Consider the following 25,821-nt stretch of genomic DNA (forward strand, 5'->3'; position numbering starts at 1 on the left):
CAATCAGTGCTTCGAGCTGCGTTACATCATAAGTGGCTACTGGCGAACTACAAAAAGAGGAGAAGTATCAAAACCATGAATAAATCATATGCTTGTTTTGTCGGCAGTCTCTATGATATCCAGAGCACAGTGTTCTTCATATAAGCCTACATGTGTTCGATTGTTTCACGAGAAACCAGAGTATAAGTAACGTGGTTACAACATTAATCGATGACGACTCTGTTTTATCATGCCAGCTTTGCAGAAGATAATAAATATTGCTTTCCGAAAGGCTTATTACGTAATAAATTTATTTGCCTTGCACAAACATTTTAAAAAGTGCCAATTGTATGTATAGCCCGTCTGTTAATGTGCCTAAATTCATTGTGATCAGTTCTCATTTTGTATCGACAGCTTAAATTGTGCTGTTTTCCAAATATTCTATTGGCGTAAGGCCATTGAAAATTTATGACGAGCAACTTTATGACGATGTTGTGTATTATAAGCGTAGTTTTATTATTAAGTGTCAAAAATGTAGGCAGGCAGTGGTGCATCTTGTTTTGAGAAATTTACCTCCATTGTGTACGTACAGAGTAAACGCACGCACGTGCACACACACGCACACACACTCATTCACACACACAAACACACATGTATATAAGTATAAAAGAAGATGCGCTTTCACATAACAAGTTATTTATTCAGCCGAGGTTTCGACGGGAACCCCATCCTTTTCAACTTGTTATGTGAAAGCGCATCCACTTTTATACTTATAACCTTGCGGCAACCGATGTTATTCTTCTGCATATAAACCGTATATATTCACAAGCACACGCATTTGAGTCACTCGTCACCGCCCCATTAACAATACCCATGCATTGCCCCTTAGCACACCTACTATTTTAGGCAGTGCATTTCTAGTCACACTATGTTACACTTGAACTAGTTTTAAGACGTCACATGGTCAAAAAGGAGAAATTTACAGTGCGCATTTGTACAGATACACGCTATATTCGGCTTCGCCAATTGTAAACTATTGGCGCAGGGCTACCCAGGATTTTTTTTTTTTTTTTTTTAAGGGGGTTGGGTGTGCAGCAGGACGCCTAACTTTGGCATTGGTGGTCGCTGTGAATGCATGCAGATATTTTAGTATACCTGGAAAAGTTAAATTACGAAAACATTTCGTGGTGTAGCAGGTTAAGATTCCCTTCCTCACCCCTCTTATGGCTTTCTGGTTCTGCGTGCGTGTGACACAGTACTCGTTTTTTAATCGCACAGCTTTTTGAGCGCAGCTAACTTCCAATGAATCGGCTCAGTTACTCTGAATATTGTAGACGCCTAACGAACGAAGAAAGAGTTAAGAGAGAAGAAGTAAGTATAAGACACACCCTTTCTGAATTATTTTCGATCTCTGACAAGTTCTTTTATGGAGCTCAAATTCAGTAGATTGGTGTGTCATACTTTAGTGGCTATGGCATCATGTGCTAGAATGAATGATGGGCTGGTACAAAGAAATCTTCATCAAGAAAGCACGACGGAGGAGCCGAAGCGTATAGCAGTTCTTGCACGCGGCGCGCGGCTCTTTCAGTACTACTCGACTGCAGCGCCGCCGCTGCGAGCAATGCGAAAGGAATCAAGCTGGGAGGCGTGGTCACGCCACTCAACACTTCAAGTACACTCTAAGTGTATTTACTCTTTGCATGAGCCTAGTAAACACACTATATAATAACTCTAATTCAGTTAAAACACTGTGGTGCGTGCAGTGCCTCTTTGTTATTCCTTGCTGTATGGGGCCACTCGAAGTTTTATTAGTATGGTGAGCCAACTCAACACAGTTGCCTTGTTGCTCTAATGGCCGTTTAGTTGACTTAAGGGGTACAGACTCAAAAATTTTCAGTTGCCGTATTTTTAAATCAAGTGAAAGGCCAAGCCTGCTCAAGAACATAAAAAATGTACTGCTAACTCTAAGTGCACTTCGAAAAAAAATGCCAGGCCTGCCACGGAATGTGCAGCACAGTTACAGCAAAAGTTAGGAGAGCGACCTTTCAGAGCTTTTTTTAAACACTCATTGGGTAACTGGTGCAAGCACACTTGCTTTATGCCCACTTAGGCATTAATAAAAATTTTAGGGCAGTAGGCCAGCATTCGCTATGCTATTTTTCGTCATTCTTCTGAGAAGCATGATATTCGCTAAACCATTGCGAGGAATTTTGCGCCAATTGTTCATGTGGTGGCTGACGACAATGAGGAATTATGCTTGAAGGGATTATGCACCACAGTTAATTGCTGAACAAGAACAAGCTTTTGTAATGGGTTGGAGCATTGGATGACCCACTCATTATGCTACTGGCATTGTGCAATGACGGGTTGTTCTTCAGCTGTTTTAAAACGCTTTATAAGTCGAAATAACGCGATTGTTTTCCCGACATCAAGCCTGCCTAAGGCAGGTTTGCCAACAAGTCACAAGTCCGGCGTGGCTCAGTGGTAGAATACTGGGCTGGCACCCAGCAGACCCGTGTTCGAGCCCCACTGTGTCATTGGTACTAGGTTTCCTTTCTAATTTCGTGTATTGTCGTTGTGGAACAGCGCAGACTACGGCAACGCTTGACCATAGTTTTGATCTCATAGCAGAATTTGCTGTAAAAAGTATTGACAGTGTTTTGAATTGCTTGTTTCGGTTTCTACTGTACCTCGACGTCAAAACAGTATGCGAGCTTCTCGTCATGTGATCTTGCAAGATATCATGATGTTTCCATGGTCGCTCGGCAATGTGGCTTCAACAGTGATGCACAGGTGGTCATTTTGAATGTTTTATTGATACGCAAACAGCCATTTTGGAAATTTTGGTGGCTGATGTCATCATGAGTGGTTCCACTCCTGCGCCAAGGACGCCAAAGCACATCAAATCGAACTTTTTGTGCCATCCTGATAAGCTGAAAAGTAGCAAGGTGGGCTACTTGGAATATACTCATCACGATCAGTGCACAGAAAGGACAAAAAAAAACAGTGCTGGTGTTGTCCACTTTCTTTGCGTTTTTTGTCTTTTCTGTGCGCTGATCGTAATGAGGATCCTGACGAAATTAACTTAAATTGGGCCATACTTCACCAGTCTCGCATTGAGGGCGTTCATCACTGGCTGTGGGCAGTTGCACTGCCAGCACATCAAAACTTGTGCATGCATATGTTATGGCATGCACATGTCCTGACCCCAAGATCAAGCTGCAGCTTGATCTTGGGGCCACCAATGTGACAAGAATTATTCAGCGAAATGAACGGCAATCGTGCGTGCATCCTGATTAAGCTATGGCCCCATGCTCAGTGTCCACACAGCGTCTCAGCAGCAAAACGAATCCTCCGCCGAGGTATAGCCAAGACTCGTGACGCCTAGGCCATTTGGAAGGAAGAAAGTGTTTTGGTGATTTATCCTCGCATGTAATTTGGTGCAGAAACACTGCTGATAGCTCACTTCAAGTGTTAAAAGGCATGCAATGAAAGCAATGTTCAGTAATTACTCCTTTATGCTGACATGTCCTCCACCACTGTTTCTGGAGATCACGAAATGAAATCTGGGAAAAATATAGTGAAAGATATACAAAAAATTATTGAATTTTCCATCCGTCACGTTTATGAGGAACACATGATTGGTGGGAACGTGTTTCCTCTAGTGTACTTTATCCATGGGTATTCATCTAGAAGTGAGTGCTCGATCACAATGTTTTTCCACCAGTACATTTGGATTCTTGCCTTTACGAACTCAAGAATGTTAGGGCCCCAGTTTGAACATTTTACTTGTCTTTTCTTTAATGTCATCTCATTAATAAAAGTATGCCTCCTGGTCATAGTAGCTGCAATTCTGTTTTAATATGCACATTTTTATTGTCGGGCTGGTCACTGACGGCCCTGGGGTGAGAAGGCTCAATGCAAAATGACTAGGCTATGTTACATGTCTGTCTCTTGATTTCTGGGGTTACAAGAAAATTAGTATTGCTTAAAGGCAAAACAATGAATTTTAATTGGTATATGAAATAAGGCTAGCAGCTGATAGCTTCACACCCGATTTCGCTTAACCCTATGAAACGCTGGTTCAAAGGAATACGGTCACTACAGAGACTGAAGCAGTTTTTTTCGTGCTATTAGTTCTAAAAAAAAATTACGTAGGACTTGTTCAGGTCTTCAGGCCTTATGCACATCATTCGACAAGATCAGAGTGGATATCTTAGGTCGACATCCTATCTCCACAGCAGGCAACTGCTGGGTTATCAATGGAAGGCAATAGATTACTTGACCTGATATGTTGAAACGAAGGCTATCCAAATAAGCACAGCAGAGGAAGCTGCGAGATTTTTCATAGAAAATGTTTTACTGCGACATGGTGCACAAACTGACTGGATAACAGATCGCAGAAGCACATTCGCAGCATCTCTTTTAAAATACATCATGACGTCTAGTGGAACAAGTCATTATAAGACCATCGCCTACCACCCTCAAATGAACAGACTGACAGAGCGCCTAAACAATGGGAATCAAAATATGCTGTCGATGTGAGTGGATGTCCAACATAAAAGTTAGGACTAAATCTTGCCTATGTGACATTTGCTTACAATACAGCTGAACAAGAAACATCTCGCATGACTCAATCAGCTACATTTACGGATAGGAGGTACAGACGATGCTAGATGTGATGTTCCCACATGAATGGGACTACAATTACACGGACTCTGATGTATTTACGAAATGTGCTGAAGAAGCCAGGCAGCTCGCAAGCTTGCAAATCCGCCAGCGACAAGACAACGCAGGTCACTGCAGTGCCCACCGGTAAAGGCTGGCGACCGCAAGACGTGCTGGCCACCTTAACAAAAGAAGGCGAGAAAAAGGATATCACAACTTTTGTGCCTGTTTGTCTTGGCCTTCGCATTTTGTACGTTAGGCCTACACCGCCTGCTTAGGCATCAGCAGTACGCTAGGCCTACAAGACCTACTTAGGCATTAGTTGTTGTTTATGTAATTGGGGGTGTTGGATGTTTTCGTGAGTTCGGTTGGGAGGTTGATTGCAATGTCAAAAGCAAAGAAGCAGTTGCAAGCATTTATGGACACATGCAAAGCCGAGTTTTCATGTCATATACGAATTCTGTATTACATGCACCTGTGTTCTAAGTGTTCCACACAGCTGTGAGGTCAACGTAAAAGTGCATGTTGCTTCATAGCAGCATCAAAACTACGTTCATGCTAAGGAAGGGCAGGGCAAGAGAAGAAGATGTTTTTAAAAGATCTGCAAAGATAGTGCAATCCACTCAGAATGCCTGTTCACATTATTTCTTGTGGAACACAGCTTGTCGCTAAGTGTTGGTGATCACGCAGGGCCGTTGTGTCAAAAATGTTCCCGAAGTGCCAGAATGTGAAGCTGTAGTTGTCCAGACGTGCGAAAACGACTGCCATCATTGGGGAAGTGACTGCCAAAAAAAAAAAAAAAACAGTGGTGGAGGCTCTGAAACGCTGTGCTATTGCAGTCGCAGTGTATGGAAGCAATGACAGAGGGTCACAAGTGTCTCAGTAATTTCAGATATGCAAACACCCGCCCCTTGCCGCAGTTTTCAAAATTTTCATGCTGCTAGGTTGGCACGTATGCATCAAAGTGGTGTCAGCAACACTTTAACACGTGAATGGAAAAAGCGCTGTTTTCTGTTCCATTTTCTGTGGAGGTCCAATGGAGGTGGCAGACAAACGAGAGTTCTCCATCTGCTGCACAGATTTCCCTAGTCTACTCCCCGACTGCGAGTTGTTTCTGTTGGTGCTTGCATCAATTCTGCGAGGAAAGGTCACATGTTTGTCGCACGTAGCTCCTGCAGATGCCAGACAAGTGTGCACTTTCACAATTTTTCGTTTATATGGATACATATGGCTTGTTCCTTCCCCCCACTCCCTGATCGCCCTCAGAAAAGAGGGCGCACCGATGAAGTTTTCCAGTTTTTTGGTAACCAGAAAGTATCTTTTCCCCGATTTCATGTTATTCACGCTGACACACCCGGCAAATAAGTGCGAACACTTTCACCTTTTCTAGTATCAAAGTCTTTGACGGAAATCTTTGGTACAGGATATAAAGCTTCGAGAATGGCAAGTGGTGACCTCCTGTTGGAGCTCCGCGACCAGAAACAATACGAAAAATTGCCTAACCTTGTGAAATTTGGAGATACCAAATTAATAGTAACCCCACAAAGAACCATGAACACCACCCGTGGCGTTGTCTCAAATGATGACCTGTTAGGGCTGTCGGAGGCTGAACTCCTGGAGGGTTTCAGTGAACAGAATGTCATAAACGTAAAACGAATCAGCACGAGGCGTGACGGCAAAGAAGTCCACACTAAACACCTGATACTTACCTTCAATTCAAGTGTACTGCCCGACTCCGTTGAGGCTGGGTATATCAAGCTTCGAGTTAGGCCGTATATACCAAACCCCCTCCGATGTTTCAAATGCCAACGGTTCGGCCACAGTTCACAGAAATGCCGAGGCCGCCTAACTTGCACGAAATGCAGTGCTGAAGAGCACACATCAGATGCCTGTGAAAACTCTCTTCACTGTGCGAACTGTAATGGGGAACATGCCGCGTACTCGCGGTCATGCCCGTGCTGGAAAAAGGAAAAGGAAATTGTCACAATTAAGGTAAAACAAAATATTTCATTTAAGGAGGCACGAAGGCAGGTGTCCTGCCTACCAGAAACTAGCTTTGCCGAAGTGGCGCGTCAGGGGGCAGTGCCACGACGGCCCCTGGCGCCTGTCTGGCACACGCGTAGTGAGCCAGCGGTGACGCCATTCGCCCCCTCGGCGGTTGCAGCCAGTGCTGCTCCGCCATCCAAGAAAGACCCACCAACCTCTGGGTTGGGGGCCCCGAAGGTCTCGTCTTTTGACGCGAGGCCCTCAAAACAAATGCAGCGCTCGCAAGAGCGCCTGTCCAGCGCCTGGCAAGAGGCAATGGACACAACACCGAGCGTGAGGGCGCAGCCAGCGCCTAAGGATCGGCGCGACTCCGTCGACCGATCCAAAAAAGAAAAATCTCGTGTCATGGCCCCTGGAAAGGGTCCGTGAGCTAACTTTCCATTCTTGAACACACAGCACAAAACACATCTAAAATGGATACACAGATCTTACAGTGGAATGTGAGAGGACTTCTCTATAACCTCGATGATATTAGAGAACTTCTTAATAAACATACTCCAAAGGTGCTGTGTGTTCAGGAGACACATCTCAAGTCCACACAAACAAACTTTCTAAAGCATTATGCCATCTTCCGCAAAGACCGTGACGACGCTGCCGCTTCGTCGGGCGGTGTCGCTATAATAGTTGATAAAGGTGTTGCCTGTAAGCAATTAAACCTCCGAACTTCTCTTGAGGCAGTTGCTGTCCGAGCAGTGCTGTTCGGGAAGCTACTAACAATTACCCCTATTTACTTTCCCCCGTGCTATCAACTTTCAAAGACACAATTTCAAAGCTTCATTGATGAACTTCCTTCGCCATATATAGTCGTTGGTGATCTAAATGCACATAATCCCCTATGGGGCGACTCCCGTTTAGATGCGCGAGGACGCCTAATAGAACACTTTCTGTTTTCGTCAGGTGCATGTCTACTAAACAAAAAAGAACCAACGTATTATAGCACTGCACATAACACATACTCTTCTATTGACCTGAGTATTGTCTCGAGTGCTATAATTCCATACCTGGAGTGGTTCGTTCTCAAGAACCCTTTTGGGAGTGACCATTTCCCGATTATGTTAAAGTTAACAAAAGAAGATACACGCTCGCCTGACTTTTCTCGCTGGAACACCAAGTCAGCCAACTGGGAATTATTTCGAGAAATTACATTTTTAGACGGAGATGAGATTGCTGATTTTAATATAGACGATGCTGTAGCATACCTAACAAGTTTTATTATTGACGCTGCAGTGAAATGTATCAAGCAAACCAACGGAATGACCCATAAACGCCGCATTCTATGGTGGAACGACGATTGTCGGAAAGCACGCAATAGACAAAATAAAGCTTGGAGACTACCCCGAAATTACCCGACGGCTGAAAACCTCAACAATTTCAAACAGGTTAAGTCCCAAGCCAGAAGAGCGCGTCGTCTTGCAAAGAAAGAAAGTTGGAATAGGTACATCTCGGGTATAAATTCTTACACCGATGAAACGAAGGTTTGGAATAGGGTAAAGAAGTTAATGGGTCGGGAGTCACACCCCCTACCCTTGGTAAGTAGCCGAGGGGAGAGCCTGGAGGAGCAAGCGGACTGCCTAGGCGAACACTTTGAATGCGCCTCGAGTGCATCGCACTACACAGAAACGTTCTTAAGATTCAAAGAACGCGAAGAGCGGCAACCCCTTAAATCTAAACGTACCTCCAGGGAGGCTTACAACTGCCCATTTTCATTAGCCGAACTTAAGGCATCTCTTGCGTACTGCAACAACTCGGCGCCAGGTGGCGATCGTATAACGTACGAAATGATAAAGTATCTTCACCCAGAAGCACTAAAAACGCTCCTAACCCTCTTCAATACCATGTGGGAAGCTGGATATATTCCATTGTCGTGGAAAGAAGCGATAGTCATCCCGGTACTTAAACAAGGCAAAGACTCATCCTTGGCCGCCAGCTACAGGCCAATAGCGTTAACAAGCTGTTAGTGTAAACTATATGAGAAAATGTTAAACCGGCGCTTAACCCACTTCCTAGAAAGTAACAGTATACTAGACCCCCTTCAGTGTGGTTTCAGAGAGGGGAGGTCGACAACAGACCACCTTGTTCGCATAGAGACATACATCAGAGATGCATTTATTCATAGGCAGTTTGTACTTTCGGTATTCTTAGACCTGGAGAAAGCGTACGATACCACATGGCGATTCGGGATTCTACGCGATCTTGCCGCCATGGGAATCCATGGGAACATGCTAAACACAATTAAAAGTTATCTGTTTAACAGAACCTTTCGCGTAAAAGTGGGAAATGCTCTCTCTAGATCATTTACCCAAGAGACTGGTGTTCCGCAAGGGGGCGTGCTTAGTTGCACACTCTTTCTCGTAAAAATGAACTCCCTGCAGTCAGTCATTCCAAGTACGATGTTGTATTCGGTGTATGTTGATGATGTGCAGGTGAGTTTCAAATCATGCAATATGTCTATCTGCGAACGACAAGTGCAGCTTGGAATGAATAAATTCTCTAAATGGGCGGATGAGAATGGTTTTAAAATAAACACCGAGAAAAGTACTTGCGTACTCTTCTCCAACAAACGAGGGGTAATGCCACTTCCAAATATTACGATCAAGGGAGACCAACTCTCTGTGAGAAGCGAGCATAAATTCCTAGGAACCACTTTAGATTATAAGTTCACGTTTATTCCCCATATTAAACATGTAAAAATGAAATGTCTGAAAGCGATGAACCTCCTAAAGCTCCTATCACGTACAACATGGGGTAGTGATCGGAAGTGTCTCTTGAACTTGTACAAAAGCCTTGTTTGGTCGCGCCTTGATTATGCCTCTATAATTTATCACTCCGCAACGCCAAGTGCTCTGAAAATCCTAGACCCCATTCACCATCTGGGTATCCGACTGGCAACCGGTGCTTTCAGGATAAGTCCGATCCAGAGTCTCTATGTAGAGTCGAATCAGTGGTCACTTCACCTACAACGATCATATAGCAGTTTTACTTATTTTATAAAGGTACGCGCAAACATAAAGCATCCTTCTTATTCAGCTATAAACGATACGACCGCTGCCACCCTCTACCATAATCGACCCGCAGCGAGAAAGCCGTTCTCTTTGCGTGTGAGAAGCTTAAGTGAGGAAATGGGTGTTCCGCTGCTAGAACTTTGTCCTATGTCCACAACAAAACATTTACCGCCGTGGCAGTGGCAGCTCATACATTTATTTATTTATTTATTTATTAGAATACCCTCAGGGCCCGTAGGGCATTACAGAGGGGGTGGGTACAACATATATAACACACAAGAAAAAAAGACAAAATAAAGAAACAAGTATCAGATGCGCAAATCAGGAAGGCAACAGAAGTCAACTAAAAATGTATAAGAATTCAAGCACATACAAGACAAAGATAGATAATGGAAACTGCGTATAGTTACGAGCATTGCTGAGAAATTGCAGTCTTGAATAACAAAGGGTCTGTTATTGATACAACGGAAGAGGGAAGGTGGTTCCAATCGGCGGCTGTTTTCGGTAAGAAGGCTGCTGAAAAGAATTTGGTGCGGCAAAACGGAATGGCAACCTTATGCTGATGATCAATGCGCGATGAGTGGTATGACGGTTGTGAAATGAGGTCTCGCTTCATTGATGGATTGTGAAAAAATATCTTATGAAAAAAATGCAGTCGCGCCAGTTTCCTCCGGACAGTTAAATTGGGTAGGTCAAGGTTAGATTTCATTTCTGATATGCTAGCAGTACGGGAATAATTAGAACAAATGAACCGAACTGAGCGGTTCTGAACAGATTCTAACGCGTTAATTAAATTTTGCTGCACGGGATCCCATATAGCGGACGCGTACTCAAGCTTTGGACGAATTAGTGATCGGTATAATAGAATTTTGAGGGACAGCGGAGTGCGAGAAAAGTTGCGGCGTAAGTATCCTAGCGCTCGGTTAGCGTTATTACAGGTGTAGGTAACATGCGTGTGCCAAGATAGATTGTTGGTAATGTAAACGCCGAGGTACTTATATGAAGAGACATGCTGGAGGGGAACGGCGTTAATTCTGTAGGTACAGGGGGGAGAAATAGATCGCCGGGTTATTGACATGCATTTAGATTTGTTAGAGTTGAGAGTCATAAGCCATTTATTGCACCAGGTTGAGACAGTGTCAAGGTCTGACTGTAGAAATTGGTTATCATATTCATTGTTTATTTCGCGGTAAATTACACAATCATCTGCAAATAACCTTATAGCGGAGTTAATGCTGTCTGGGAGATCATTAATATATATAAGAAAGAGTAAAGGGCCTAATACGGAACCTTGGGGTACGCCGGATGTTACTTTAGAAAGAGGTGAGTTATAGCCATTAGTTGTTACAAACTGAGTGCGATTAGTCAAAAAGCATTCAATCCATTTAAGAATGTTCGGGTCAATGTTTAAGGCACTAATTTTCAGGAGGAGTAATTGGTGAGGTACTTTATCGAAAGCTTTTTGAAAGTCAAGAAAAATGCAATGCACAAGTGAGCCGCGATCTAAAGCCGATGCTATGTCATTAGTAAAATAGAGAAGTTGGGTTTCACATGAGTAACTTTTTCGGAATCCGTGCTGGTAGGGAGTAAAAAAAGAATTTGATTCTAGGAATGAGACAAGGTTGGAGTAAATTATATGTTCTAACATTTTACAAGGAACACTGGTTAGGGAAATTGGTCTGTAATTGAGAGGAGACTGTGTGTTACCAGATTTGTGCAGAGGGACCACCTTCCCCACCTTCCAGTCAAGCGGCAAAGTGGAGGTCTGAATAGATTGCGAAAAGATTAAGGACAAGTAAATTGATGAATACAATGCAGTGTTTTTTAGAAACTTTGAGTTGATTTCATCTACGCCACAAGAAGAGGATAACTTAAGCTTGTGAATTAAATTTTGCACTCCAATGGCATCAACGGTAACAGGATACATGGGTAAAAAATCACGACTAGGCATTTGCGGCAACGCAGAAGCAGAACAACTTGAAAAAGAAGTAACAAAAAAATCATTTAATGCAATGCAACACTCTTCACAGCGAACTGGCTGCCCGTCTGAGTTTGTAAGCGAAATGTTTTTCTTTTCCCTAGGTTTAACAGTTTTCCAAAACTTAGAAGGGTTGGTTACAAGAATTGAGGGAAGGGTATTATTAAGAAAAACGCGCTTGGCTTCCTTGATAGCTGCTCTGTATTCGGAAAGGACAGATTTGTACACGTGCCAATGGGCTAACGAATTAGTCTGCTTCGCCTGACGGAACAACCGTTTCTTTTTATTCCGCAATTTTTTTAAGTCAGTTGAGAACCAAGGGGGGCGTTGGCGACCCTTGATAACGTATGTGGGAATGTATCGCGTGATTAAAGATTCAACTTTCATTTTGAACAAGTTCCAGTTTTGTTGAACGCTGCGATCAAAGAAGCCATTAGCAAAGCTCTCAAAATTCGATTCGAGTTCACTGTTGATTGAGTCATAATCGCCGCGTGAGTAGTCTGTTATTGTTTTCCAATTGTTTGACCGACGCCTTAAAGAACCTGTTAGATTGTGACACTTCCTTTGTCGAGATCACTAAACATGCACCAGAAGCACATATTAAAATGCATTTCTGACAACTTCAGTCCAACTACTCATGCGTAGAGTTTTATACTGATGCTTCTAAGTCGCATGCAGGGGTGGCTTATGCAGCCGTCGGACCATCCGTCTCGGAATCCGGTGTGCTGCACCCGGAAACAAGTATATTTACGGCTGAGGGATATGCACTATTGTCGGCTGTGAAGCATATACGGAAGTCAAATATACAAAAATCTATTATATTCACAGACTCATTAAGCATCGTAAATGCATTAAGATCCCTTTTCAGAATCAGAAATCCGGTTATAATTGAGTTGTATTCCGTCCTATGTACTGCGTACATGTCCAACCAGCATGTTACTATTTTCTGGGTTCCTGGCCATAGAAGCATCGAGGGCAACGTGTTAGCTGACCAAATGGCCACGTCAATTATATTGCGTTCTATTAACCCCACCGCTACTGTCCTTGCAACAGATCTAAAACCCTTCCTACGTAAGAAACTGCGAAACCACTGGCAACGCTTGTGGGACACAGAAATAAATAATAAGCTTCACTTGATTAAGCCGAGGTTGGGTTACTGGCCCTCCGCTACAAGAACACGGCGAACTGATGTCCTATTCTGTCGCCTCAGAATAGGACACACTTATGATACCCATAGCTTCCTGCTGACTGGCGATGAACCTCCTACTTGTGGTAGATGTGGTGAGAGGCTAACCGTCCTCCACGTCCTCCTGGAGTGTCCGGAAGCTGAAAGTGAGAGAAAAAAATATTTTGCTTTAGCATACCGCTATAATCTTCCTTTACATCCGATTATGTTCCTTGGCGAAGAGCCGCTTTTCGATGCAAAATCTGTTTTAAGCTTTTTAAAGGATGTAGTATTGAATGTTTTTAGCCCAACATTGAATGTTTTTAGCCAAACAGGTTCATAGCGCATCCTCTGTTCAGAGGATACTGCTGTGATAGCAGCTTTTAATGAGCCCAGGCCTCCATGCTCTTGTTTTAAGGGTTCTGTCGAGGCACTGGTGCTCCATGCCAAGTTTTTATTTCACATACATATCACTTTTAAACCATTTTATGTCTCCATAGCACACATCATTTGTCATTGCCATAATCTTACTATATATATATTTTTACGCACCTACAGCGACTGTTTTTTAGGCCCATTTACAGCCACATCATATCTGTTTTATCTACACTGCACATCGTACAATTCATTATCATCGTTCTGGCGCTCTTTGGCCACATCTGGCCCTTGCGCCAATAAACTCCACTAATCGTTTCTATGGAGTATGTATGTAGCCGCCTCTAGTTTATGAATTACTAGATGGTGTTGTGTGTTGTATCCTTGGAAATAATATCACTGGATGGCATTAGTGGTTTTCGTAAAGTTGACTATTAAAGATAGATGGTGCTGTTGTAATAAGAAATACACAGCATATCCACAGAGTGAGTGATGATGAGTGCGGCAAAGCCTTCGTCCGTCCATCGATCCGATGCGTGCTCTACAGGACAGATGGAACGGACAGATGGGCAGACAGATTGACGCTTCGCACCACTCGTCATCATACACTCCGTCGATATGCTGTGAATTTTTTTGGTATGGATATGTAAATCCTGTTCTTATTTTTTGTGAGAGTAGTGTACAGTAGTTTCACTCTTGTGCCAACTGCACCAGAGTGCACCAATACTAAATTTGCTGCACCATGGTGATAAAATTAATGTAAATTGTGGCAAACTGTGCCAGAGCCTGTGGTTTGGTGGTGTCTGTAATTACTGGCTTGCCCAAGCAACCAGCCAGATCTCTTGGACATCTTGAAAACGTTCTTGGGAGCACTCGATTAAAATGATGCAATGCAAGTCTTGCTGTTATGCAAAGAAAGATTTCTTCGTTAATATGACAGGGACTGGGAAGGTCTTCACTTTAAATGTCTATTTTGGCATGCATTTTTCTATTTGTTTTCTCTGATTTTACAATAACCAAGTTTTCACAGTAGCAGTGTTTCTCACTTTTCCCAGCGATTTTGTAATGGTAGGGTTTAGTTTTATTACTTTGTGTTATTTAGCCATCAGTGTACAGCCATCTGGCAGTCATCAACGACTAGAAGGTTGCTTCACTGTGCAGGTGCGCAAGGCCATGTCACGCAGGTGGCTGCAGTTGTACCAGGCATTCTCATGTTCAGCAGTGCTGGTGCCGAACGTTTCCCCACAGGGAGTCTGCCACGAGGTCTGTCGCCGCCTATATGCAGGCCTCAACGACCAGCTCAAGCAGGTAGGCCTCTCTGTCTGGTCTTGATTGCCGTCTGTTGCACCGTCACATAAATATCCATTAAGGGCTACTCTCTGCTCAGCCTAGGCATGCACTGTCGTAGCAACAATGAAACAAGCTCAATTGCCTGCATCCAGGCAGCAGTGCGAAAATTCACGTGCACTGTGAAAAAGTAAGACTGGACAAAGCGTTAACTAGTAAATGAGGTGTTTATTGCACATGATGACATATACGAGGTGTTTTCAAAAAGAAACCGAACTTTTTTCTACAACATCTTTGCTATTTGTAGTGCAACTCTTTTTGACATTTTCCCCCTTAAACTATCCCCCCTCTGCTTGCAATACACTATCCCCATCATCGTTTCTTCCATTTTTGGAAAGTCTCCTGGAACGCACTTTTTGGAATGGCCCGCAGGTTTCTTCGCGCACGGTGCTGGATCTCCTCTGTGGTTTGGAAACGCCGTCGTTTCAATGTGATTTCATGATCAGGATAGAGCAAATAACAAGAAACTTCATGGCATTATTCTAGGCTATAATGCCCTCTTCGTCAGCAACATCTAGAAAAGTTTAATGAAGATTTCTTCGAATTCACAGCACGAAGTTTGACTTGGTCATTATCTGTTGTTCTGAAAGGTCGCCCGGGCTTTAGACCATCGCCCACAGACATTCTACCATGTTTAATGCTTGAATTACTCACAGCAGTGCGTGCAGTTCATTTAGTATTCTCATTCAACAACTGGAATGTTCCTTGGAAAGTTCTTCCAAGTTTGTATCAGAACTTCACACATGAATGTTGTTCTTCCAGCTCTCCTTGTCAAATTGGTGCTAATCTGAAGAACAGCTTGTCCATGTGCTCATTTTAGCGGCTCTAGCTCGCAAACTAACAATCAGGGTGAATAGCAGTAAATGACACTTTCTTGTTTCTTGCCGCTACATGCGGTTTGTAGTCGCAGTGCACTTCCTCTCATGGTTGGCACTTCATTGGAAAAGCTTGGTTACTTTTTGAACATCTCTCGTATATGTACATAATGAAATCTCAATATAATAAATCTCAGAAGACCACTAAATATCATTGGTTATTTTGAAAAGTCGCTTATTTATTTATTTACATTACCCTCAGGGTCCATAAAGGCGTTACAGAGGGGGTGGGTAATATAACAAAAATCATTGCAGTGAAAAATAAAAAAAATTTGGGCAAAAATCGTGAATCCAACTCATGAGTTGCCTACCTGTGCTGAGTATACATCTACGGTCACGTTACTATCTAATAATCGTGGAAAAAAAAAAAAAGAGAAACTAAATATTGTACTGTGAGTGCTCATTCATTTGAGGAAGAGTGCAATCTTTTGCTGACAACTGCAGCTTGACTAAGCTGCAAAGCGGAGATGCTACCTAAGGACACTTTCTTTTTTATATTAATCATAAACAAATGAAACTTCAGCTGTTTATAGAACTTTCTACGCTGATTTACGATATATAATTAATTTTCTTGCAAGTTGCATACCTTTAGTTCTGTAACCTAATAAAGTCAGTGATCACACTCATGTGCAAACTACGCCAAAGTTCGCCAAGTCATATTTACTGCGCCATCCTGATAATATTGTCACGGGCTAAGTACTACGGAAATTGTGCCGAACTGTGCCAAAGTCGAATTTGGGAGCATCTAACACCAGGAATAACCACGCGGGCATGCCAATACAAGTGCACCTTGTTCTCTGGGCCACCAGTCACAATCACATACATACGTATTTAATTTTGCTGAATAAACTGCAGTCGCGCGTGCGTTTTACCGTTAAGCAGACTTGCACAACTCTGTTGTGCAAGTCTGCTTTATGATGAAGCACGCTCTTCGCAGGGGCTCGTGACGTCTAGTCCAATCAGTAGCGTGAAACTGTGACGGTGATTCATCGGCGGACATCGTTTGTTCCAGAACGCTGCTGATAGTTTGCTTGAAGAGCTGTGCAGCATGTAATAAAGCAATTTTCGTTAACTGCACACGTGCCACGAGAATGTCAGTCACGTCTATGTCTGGACATGGGAATGCGTTGACATTTTCTCTCCAACATACTTTCCTGTAATTCCTAAGTTCACCTTTGTAATTCCTTCCACTAGCAGATCCCTGTTTATAATTGCTGTTGCAGGAAAAGCCCCCAAAAACCCTGCCCTTTCGGACTCGAGGTTGCTAGTGTTGGAATCGAAAATTCTCGCGTGCCTTCTTTTCAAATGTCATCGTATTTATAAAAGCATGTCTCCTGATAGGAGCAGCTTCAATTCAGTTTCAATACTCGCAGCGATAGTGAGGCATCGCATTTGTTGCCTCGTTTTGAAGGGAGGGGTGAAGGGAGACTGCTATGTCGCTTGAACTAGCTGGCGCGTGCTATCTCAAGGTATAATGAGACTGCTCGTTAACTTTCTGTTCTACTAACATCTGCTTCGCGTTTAGGTGACTGATAGCATGAAGCAACTAGAGTGATCTTTGTCCTTTTAGCCAGCCTTATTTTGAGTTGCGCTATATTGTTTCTAAAAAAAGATACAATTTATTAGTACGCTGTTCGGAGTGAATGCGATACCGACAAATTGTATTGTTATACCAAATAATAAGGTGTGGTGTCATCCATGAGAAGCGCTAGCAACAAAGTTGCCATTTTCTAGATCCGCACACTCGCAACAACTTGCTGCACAATCGATGTTCGATATCCGCTACTTGGGTGACTAGAGATCTCCGCAACATCTCTTGCATGCCGATACATGTAAAGTTTGTTTCAGACTTGTTTAGAGTGCCCAGCCGGCCTCTCCTGCGGGCATTTCCTTCAGAAAGATGTAAAGAGAGACACCGTAGTGCTACCAAACATGGTTGTACTGCGTGTGAGGCCCTTTTGCTGTAATGTAAGCATTAATGAAAGCTTGCAGCTAACGTGAGATAGAAGCTGCGGCCAACAACAGTGTCGACAGACATGCGCTCCGCTGCTCTAGACCTCTGTGATTCTATCTGTACAGCATGAGCGGCACGTATGAATGGACCTCGAAATGACCCGATGATGGTGTGGCCGCCTTGTGATCAAGGCTTAGTGCATACCCTTATATGGTCGCTCTAGAAAGCGAAGCACTTTTTGCACAGTCAGTTTACGTTGAGAGTACAAGGCAGATGAATAAACAGTCAAACCTCGTTATAACGAAGTTGAAGGGGGAGTAACAATTACTTCATTATATTTATTAGTTCGTTATAGCCAATATTCATATTTACCAGCAATTAGCCAGCAAGAAAGAATGTCGACATCAATGAATATCACAGCAGCCCGCCGCACAGAGACAAACGGTCGTCGGAAGACAAAAAATAGCAAAATAACAAGGAACAATGCACTTTATTTCTTCTAAATTCAGCACTCCAGCTGGCAGATAACTTCGAAGAAAAATAGTCCCTAATATTATTGACTTTGCTGACTCTTCCTCACGCGGATGACTGCTTTTTCAGCTGCAGCAGCTTTTTTGAGTGCCTGTTCGCCATCATAGTAAGCCCCAAAGAAGCAGCACAGCAGGTCTGTCGCATTCAGCGCTTGCGCGGGCATCGGGTTCGCCAACATTATGCTCCAGGGTGTCGACACATTCGTCACTGTTTTGTTTTCACTCGGCACAATTTCCGCATCTGACAACTGTTTGGTTGTTACCGCATTAGCATCGGCACCGACGTACACGCAGGAAGTGTCGCAGTCAGGCACAACACTGGCGTCAAGGAGAGCGTTCCACGACCTCTGGGCCTGGTCGCCCGCGGCACCCAACGACATCGCCGAAATCTTTGGCCACTTTTCTTTTTCTTGACACCAGACTCAACGGCTTTCAACTTCCGACTTCTGCTCGATTGTTTTCGCGCTTACGTTTGTCGCTGCCGTTGCTCATCTCGTGTCTAGCGGCAGAAACTGATAGAGGTGGTGTTGCTCTTTGACTGCCAACAACAAGGACGAATGCCATAATCTCTGCCGCCCCGGCGGTGTGCGAGGTTTCGGTGCTGTGCTGAAGGGGAGAAGGAGGTCAGATAAAAGCCCCTTAATATAGAAAAAGTAGCGACACTCTCCTCCATATCCTTTCCAGAAGTGTCCAACCCTCCCCTCCAAAGTGTCCATACGTAATCTATATCCTTTCCCAAACAGCCACCGCGCTGGCGCCAGCCCTATAACCCGGCTCGTGCCACTTTCCATCAAGATTGCTATGTCACGCTGATAACATGCACGATGCTTGTTGCGGTCCGAGAGGCGGGTGAGGAGTATGCTCGGCCCGGTGGCTCAGTTAAAAGAATGGCGGTACTTTCCTAAAAATATCCAGGGACTTTAGGTCAGACGCGCGGGCGGGCCAACGAGTTCTACAGGAGAGGGGAGGCCGGCTGACGTGCACACTCGCGAAGTTGCTGTGCGGGCGAGTCCATTAGTTCTTGAGAAAATGGGAGGATAGGCTCGCTTCCACAAGCATGTTGGCAGGCTGCAGGCGGCTTCCCGGGAGCGCAAGGTGCGAGTTTTGAATTACCGCAGCCCTGATTAGACGTAAACTGTTGTGCACTCTTGAGATTGAATTGACGTATACCAAAATTATCAGTAACTACTCATTGCAAACGAAGAATGGTTTGTTATATCCATTGTGAGGAAATTTTTGCTTCGTTTAAATGAGGTTTTAAATACATGGGCGTCTATGGCAATTTCAAGGGGAATTACCATTGCTCCGTTATATCCATTAGCTCGCTATATCCTGCTTCGTTATAACGACGTTTTACTGTATCAGTCGTGAATCGTGCATGCACCAGCGGTCGCACCGTTAAAGTCAAAGTTCATAACAACGCCTTCCCCACCCCCTTTGCGTTCCTTGCTCGATCCTTTCTGTCCCTGGGACACGGGCGGCATGTTGCTCTCTGCTTGAGTAACAATTAATAGGAGGCTTGGCACGCCGGCTGATGTCATCGCATTCGCCCCCAGTGCAAAGGAGATAGGTCGGCTCTTCTTATTTCTGCTCTAGCCGAGTTCGTCGCGCCCGCTCGCGCGCTTTTACCCGTGTGTAAAACACGATGCGTCTGGGGGTGGGAAATGGGGGGAGTGTTATTGATTGGGACATTACACAAAACATGACTGCCAGTGGCGTAGCCAGGGGGGAGGGTGTACATTGGGTATGTGTCCTCCTCCCCTACCTCCAAAATTTTTTTTGCCATAGCTTATGTGACCTGCCCACCCCCTTCAAATCAAGGTGTACCCCCCCCCCCCTATTTTTTAAAATTTCTGGCTACACCTCTGGCAACAGCAAAAACCACTCGGGAATGTCCATATAATTGCTATCCTATTAAAACTGGAACGATCTTGCCTTCGAGTTGTCTTAGGCGTATGCATAAGGTACTCTGTGAGATTTTGTTTTATGCACTGCTTTCTAGAGGACGCTGTATGAGTTTTTGGAGTATAGACAGAACGCCCTAGCCACATATAATATTGCTGCAAAAGAAAAATGAAGTTTCTTAAATTGTGTAGTTTCAGTACACAGATAAGTGCCGGAGGAGGTTGGCATTCCGAGATTAGCTGAATGACGTCATATTACGCCCAGCAGTCTAGTCAGTCCTGAAGAAAAGGAACCTTTCTTATTCTTGAAGTCATCTTGGGAAAATACAGTTGGGACTGTGAGAGTCTTTAACGTTGTACGTCACAGCATTAGTCTACCATATCTGCTGATAACCACATACAGTAGGTCTATTTATATTGTTCTTTCACGAAGTACTATTTTATTCAACTTGTATTCTGTTTATTTCACGGTGTAGGAAAGAGAGGTGACTCAACGCGGCGGGCGAGCGCGGCGAACCTTGGTTGCGGCCGGACGTGTGCGCTCGTAGGTGGCGCTGCGCGAACAGGGGCCATGTACTGCGGGTCTTCAGTTGCCACGGGCATGAAACGCACCTCGTACTGTTCCATATACAGCGTGTGCTTGGATGTCGGTGGCATGAATTCAGGGTCGTTTCAAACGAAAATACCGTTTCGAAAGAACTGAGGTTCTTTGGGACGTCTCGAGTTGGTATGTGAATTTTAAGGCCGAAGCGCATGCACGCTATTTGGGACGCGACAGCGACTGTAGCTTCAACAATTCTTCGCGAAGACGCAACCTCCTCTGAAAGTAATTTAAACAGAAGTAGGGGCAATTAAATGTTGCGGTGCACCAGTGCTATTCATCACGGTCACGGTGACTTCGGCATACGAAGGAAATTTTAATTTCGCTGAACTGGGGCACACACATGAATCAGATATCTACTTCACTTTTGCGTTGTTACTTTTTAAACATGTTTTTACAGTTATTCATGCCTAATAAGCTTGTTCGCACATATACATGTTTATTGCACTGTTTTACAGAAAAATGTACACAAGAAACGTTGAGGAAATCACACACATTCAAACACCAAGCCAAATACTCTGTTTAGGACGCTTGTGCAGTCACAAGTTTTGACAGTTTTCTGAGCTTTTTTGCGTTGTTGCTTTTTAAACATGTTTTTACAGTTATTCATGCCTAATAAGCTTGTTCGCACATATACATGTTTATTGCACTGTTTTACAGAAAAATGTACACAACAAGAAACGTTGAGGAAATCACACACATTCAAACACCAAGCCAAATACTCTGTTTAGGACGCTTGTGCAGTCACAAGTTTTGACAGTTTTCTGAGCTTGTGTATCTTGTTTTCCTTTTCTTTTCTCTGCTTACAATACTGCCTCATCCGAAGGCCCACATAATAATGCAAGATTTTAGCAATTAGTACTTCATCTCTGTGGGTGATGCAAGGAAATGAGAGCCAGTTGTTATCTAATATATGATCAATGGTGAGCTCGTAGCATTCCTTTGCGTGCAATGTCTTTGAAACTCTACATCTGCGCATGTCTTGATTAATGTGAAGCAGTTTCCACGGCACTGTGTGGCTTGTGTCAGCAGCGCACTGCGGTTCTCGAACACGTTGCAATTCTGAGAACACAACATTGCGAAGCTCAGCCTGCAGTCGGTGAAAACCCCAAGTTGTGGACGAAAGCTCAGTGCATGCTGGGCTTCTAAACAGTTCATCAAAAGTCGACAGCGCTGCGAGGGGTGCCGAGGTACAATCATGCAAGAGCATGTCCGAAGCAGTAGCACCACTTTCGGGGGGGATCCGCAAAAAAGCCTTGAGAAAGCGAGCCACCGAGTTCCTGGCTTTGCTTTCAGTGCTTCTTGAAAGTCTCGTTAACGTGAAGTATCTCGGCTGGCCTCTTGCGTTGTTTTTCCTCTTTCCAGAGGTAGCTTGGGCAGTCCGGAGAAATACTGGGCTCTGCATCTTCGGAGAGGGACGCTTTCCGGGGTGCTCGACACAAAACATTGCTGTTGTAGACCGCTTCCCAGGTTTCACTCACCAAATGAGACTTGAAGTGCCGTTCGCAGAGGTGGTCTGTTGACTGTAGGATTCAATCCTTGCACTGAATGGCATTCCTCCACACCCGAAGACGTTCTTCATCTCTCGCCGCAGAAAACAGCGAAGGTTTCTCGGTACAGGACTTGTACCCTGTGTTGCAGCCTGGGGCGAAACACGTCTTCCCCATCGCTTTTACATGGCCACACGCACGTCGTATAAGCTCACAGGGTTAACCAAAACTTTCAAAGATTGAGGATAGTTCACAAAAAAGAGAGACGTTCGATATGAAAGACGGCCTTGTGCCGGAGCGAACTGAAGTGGCCGCTATCAGTTCGCGACTCGCATGGTTCCGGTACTCCTAGCGCCATCTGGTAGGGAAAAGGCAAACCCGAACAAGTTCTTCATGGAGCTGCTCTGCTGCACCTCCGAGGCAATCAGTCACCTCCTCTTTCTACACCAAGGTGTATTTGCTACAAGTTTTCCTAGAATGCTCAACAGCATGAGCCCATTATTTTTTGCATCATCAACTGAAATACGGAGTGCTTATAAGATGATTGGCTCCATGAAATTTGCAATACATCTGAATATTGCGACATAGTCTTTTACACGCCTTTATTAGACCTGGAAGGCGTGGCCAAAACCGTTACCTCTGAGGCACATAACCGACTCAAGGGTCACCCCACTAACGATGATGATGAAGAGCACTAGGTGATGATGGTTTATACAGGTGATGAAGAAGCGTGCCTTAAATGCCCACACTAATTCCCCGTGCACGAGAGCGGCCATCCTGGCCACAGCTTATAGATGCGGAGAACACCTTGCGAAAGGCTTCATACGCGAGACATGCACTATCTCGCTACCGCGACAGCGCTGGTCACATGGAGCAGTCACAGGTTCAACGCGATAATTGACGGGCGAGGTCTGCTCTAAGACGGTGTATGGGCCGAGGAACCGACACTGAAATTTGTCGCACAAGCCAGGAGTGCGAACTGGTGTCCGGAGTAGCACCTCGTTGCCGGAGGGGAAGGTCACAGTGGTGTGGGACGTGTCATGCAGATTTTTACGGGCTTGTTGTCTCTCCTCAGTGTTGAGTCTGGCGAGCTGGCGACAGTGATGGAGGCGGGACACATATTGTTCACAGGAGGATGCAGCCCCGCCGCGGTGGTCTAGTGGCTAAGGTACTCGGCTACTGACTTGCAGGTCGCAGGATCAAATCCCGGCTGAGGCGGCTGCATTTCCGATGGAGGCGGAAATGTTGTAGGCCCGTGTGCTCAGATTTGGGTGCACGTTAAAGAACCCCAGGTAGTCAAAATTTCCGGAGCCCTCCACTACGGCGTCTCTCATAATCATATGGTGGTTTTGGGACGTTAAACCCCACAAATCAATCAATCACAGGATGATGCAGATTGTGTAACCGGGGCTGTCAAGAACAAGATGTCCAGAAAGGAAGATGGCGATCGGCTGTAGACAAGGTAGAACGGCGAGTAGCCAGCTGTGCGTTGTAGGACGGTATTATAAGCGAATGTTACAAACGGCAAAATCGCATCCCAGTCGGTGTGGTATGGCTCAATGTACATGGCTATCATGTCGGACAGAGTGCGATGAAAGCGCTCAGTGAGCCCGTTCGTTTGGGGATGATATCTGGAGGTTGTCTTGTGGCTGGTGCCGGAGGCTTTAGCAATTCCTTCACAATTAGTGAAAGGAAAGCTTATCCACGGTCACTAAGTATGACATGAGCACCGTGACGCAAGATCAAGGCTTCAAGCATAAATGTAGCCACGTCAGAAGCGGAAGCATAGCGTAAGGACGGGGCTGGAAAGTGCTTGCTGTGGCATAGTTATCCCGTTCGTGTCAAACCCAGCACGCTCGTCTCGCTTACGCTTGCGACAGACACGTGCGATGTGTCCGCGATATCCGCAGTAGTAGCACGTAGGTCTCGTCGGGCGCCATGATTGATAGTAGGATTGGATTGCGTGCTTGGGACTATGGCATCCAGGTGTGCTAGCGCCGGTGGAGCACAGTAAGGCAGATTTTGCGTGCTTGGCACCAGGGACGCCAGATGGGCTGACATCGTCGTTGTCGGTATCGGTGGAACGAAGGCTGGAGTAACTGCGGCGACTTGCACGTAAGTCAGTGGGGCTTTAGAGACGTGACGGTCTGTGTATGCATTACCAGTCATAGCCGCCAACTCCTCTTTGACGACGTCCCGTGAATTTCTACTGGGGGTGTCAGAAGGGAACTGACGTGCTGTAAAACCAAGCGACTGCAGTTCCTCTCGTATCATGCTGCGGATCACGGCTCATAACGAGGGGTCGGCAGTAGGATTGTCAGGGATGTCTGCAGGAGAGTTGTCCAGCTGCAGCCGTGCGGATTCGAGTTCGTCCAGGCACTGGCACATAGCTACAATGTCAGCAACGGTACTTGGGTCCTTTACGACCAAAGCGTTGAAGGCGACAGCGTCTCGGACACGGAGGAACGTCTCGGACATGGAGTTGTTGACGCGTCGACAGAGAGAAAGAACATTTTCTATATATGAGGTATAAGACTCGCCTACTTGTTGTTTGCGACCATCAAGTGTTCTCTTCACCAGACTGGCTCGAAGTGCCGGAGTAGCGAAGACTTGTCGCAGATGTTTTTTGAAGACGTTCCAGTTGGGGAAGTCAATCTGGTGGTTAAATTACCAAGTCTTCGCCATGCCAGTAAGATAGAAGCAGACGTGGCAGAGCTTGTGCAGATCGTCCCAACGGTTCGCTACGCTCACTATATCATATTGGTGTAGCCAGTTGTTCACGTCATCATTTTGGAGTCCAGCAAATAGCCGAGGCTTGCGAGGGGGTTCACTGACGATCCAAGAGTGAGTAGCTGCGGCCGTCGTAGCCGGAGGGGTAAAGGGAGAAGTGCTTGAGGGTTCGTCGTGCGCCATGCTGGTGGACACGTAGCCCAAACTGCGACCTGAGCGAAGCTCCAGGAGGTAAAGCGGGCGAGCAGGCACGGGGGAATCGAGGAGCAACCTCCACCACTTGTGACGTAGTCCTTTACACGCCTTTATTAGGCCTATAAGACGTGGCCAAAACCGTTACCTCTGAGGCACAGAACCAACTCAAGGGTCATTCCCACTAACGATGATGATGAAGAGCACTAGGTGATAATGGTTTGTACAGATGATGAAGAAGCGTGCTTTAAATGCTCTTAATATTTCTAGCTATTCACAAGAGCCCCTGAATAATTTTTCATGTCCTTGAATGTAAATGCAACTTGCTTCTCCTCAAGGATTTGAAGCTAGCTGCTTCAGATTGCTCCAAAGTGGAAATCTTTGCTGCTCCAAAGTGCTCCAAAATCGAAAATCTTGCTCCTCCAAAGTGCTCCAAATGAAAAATTTTGCTGCTCCAAAAATTGTTCCAAATCGGAAGACCTAGGTGGCATCATTGCAAAGTGAAACCTTAAGCCTTTTGCTGCCCCTCTTATCATCACCGAACCTTCATAATTTTTTACCATAGATAGTTTATGATGTTTCAAATAAAGTGTAGAATGCAGAAAGCTAATTAGAAAGTGCACACGGAATATGTAACAGACATGAAAAATAAAAGACAGGAGAAAGTCCATATTTATTCTACCCTAGCAAAGGTTTACGAATTTTTAATTATATAGTAAGAATTTTGAAATTTAAACAGCTGCATTTCTCGTACTTTGGAAAAAATTTGGGCAACATTTTATGCAGATCTAAGCACCAGAACCCGAAAAATGATGGGCACATTTAAAAAATGGCAAAATTTCTCTATGGAGAAAAACGAGTTTTAAAGTTAGAACTGAATGTTTATTCATGAAAGATGTCATTAAATGCAACAAAATTAGCGCACAAAAAAGAACAATCCTTCTTGTAGTGGCCATTGGCACTAACATACACCAACCATATGTTT

At 44.7% G+C, this 25,821-nt stretch overlaps 1 protein-coding gene across 4 annotated transcripts in view; it reads left to right on the plus strand.

Moving 5' to 3' along the window:
* The window catches only part of LOC119178056 (uncharacterized), a 697,593-nt gene that overhangs the window by 259,860 nt on the left and 411,912 nt on the right, over positions 1-25,821 (plus strand). For all 4 annotated transcript variants that reach the window (XM_075887501.1, XM_075887516.1, XM_075887508.1 and 1 more), the window contains one exon: positions 14,375-14,521. In XM_075887501.1, coding sequence (XP_075743616.1) covers positions 14,375-14,521 — 147 coding nt within the window. The remainder of the gene's footprint in view (positions 1-14,374; positions 14,522-25,821) is intronic.

Source organism: Rhipicephalus microplus, chromosome 1 (genome assembly GCF_043290135.1).
Source record: "Rhipicephalus microplus isolate Deutch F79 chromosome 1, USDA_Rmic, whole genome shotgun sequence".
In the NCBI taxonomy this organism is placed as follows: domain Eukaryota; kingdom Metazoa; phylum Arthropoda; class Arachnida; order Ixodida; family Ixodidae; genus Rhipicephalus; species Rhipicephalus microplus.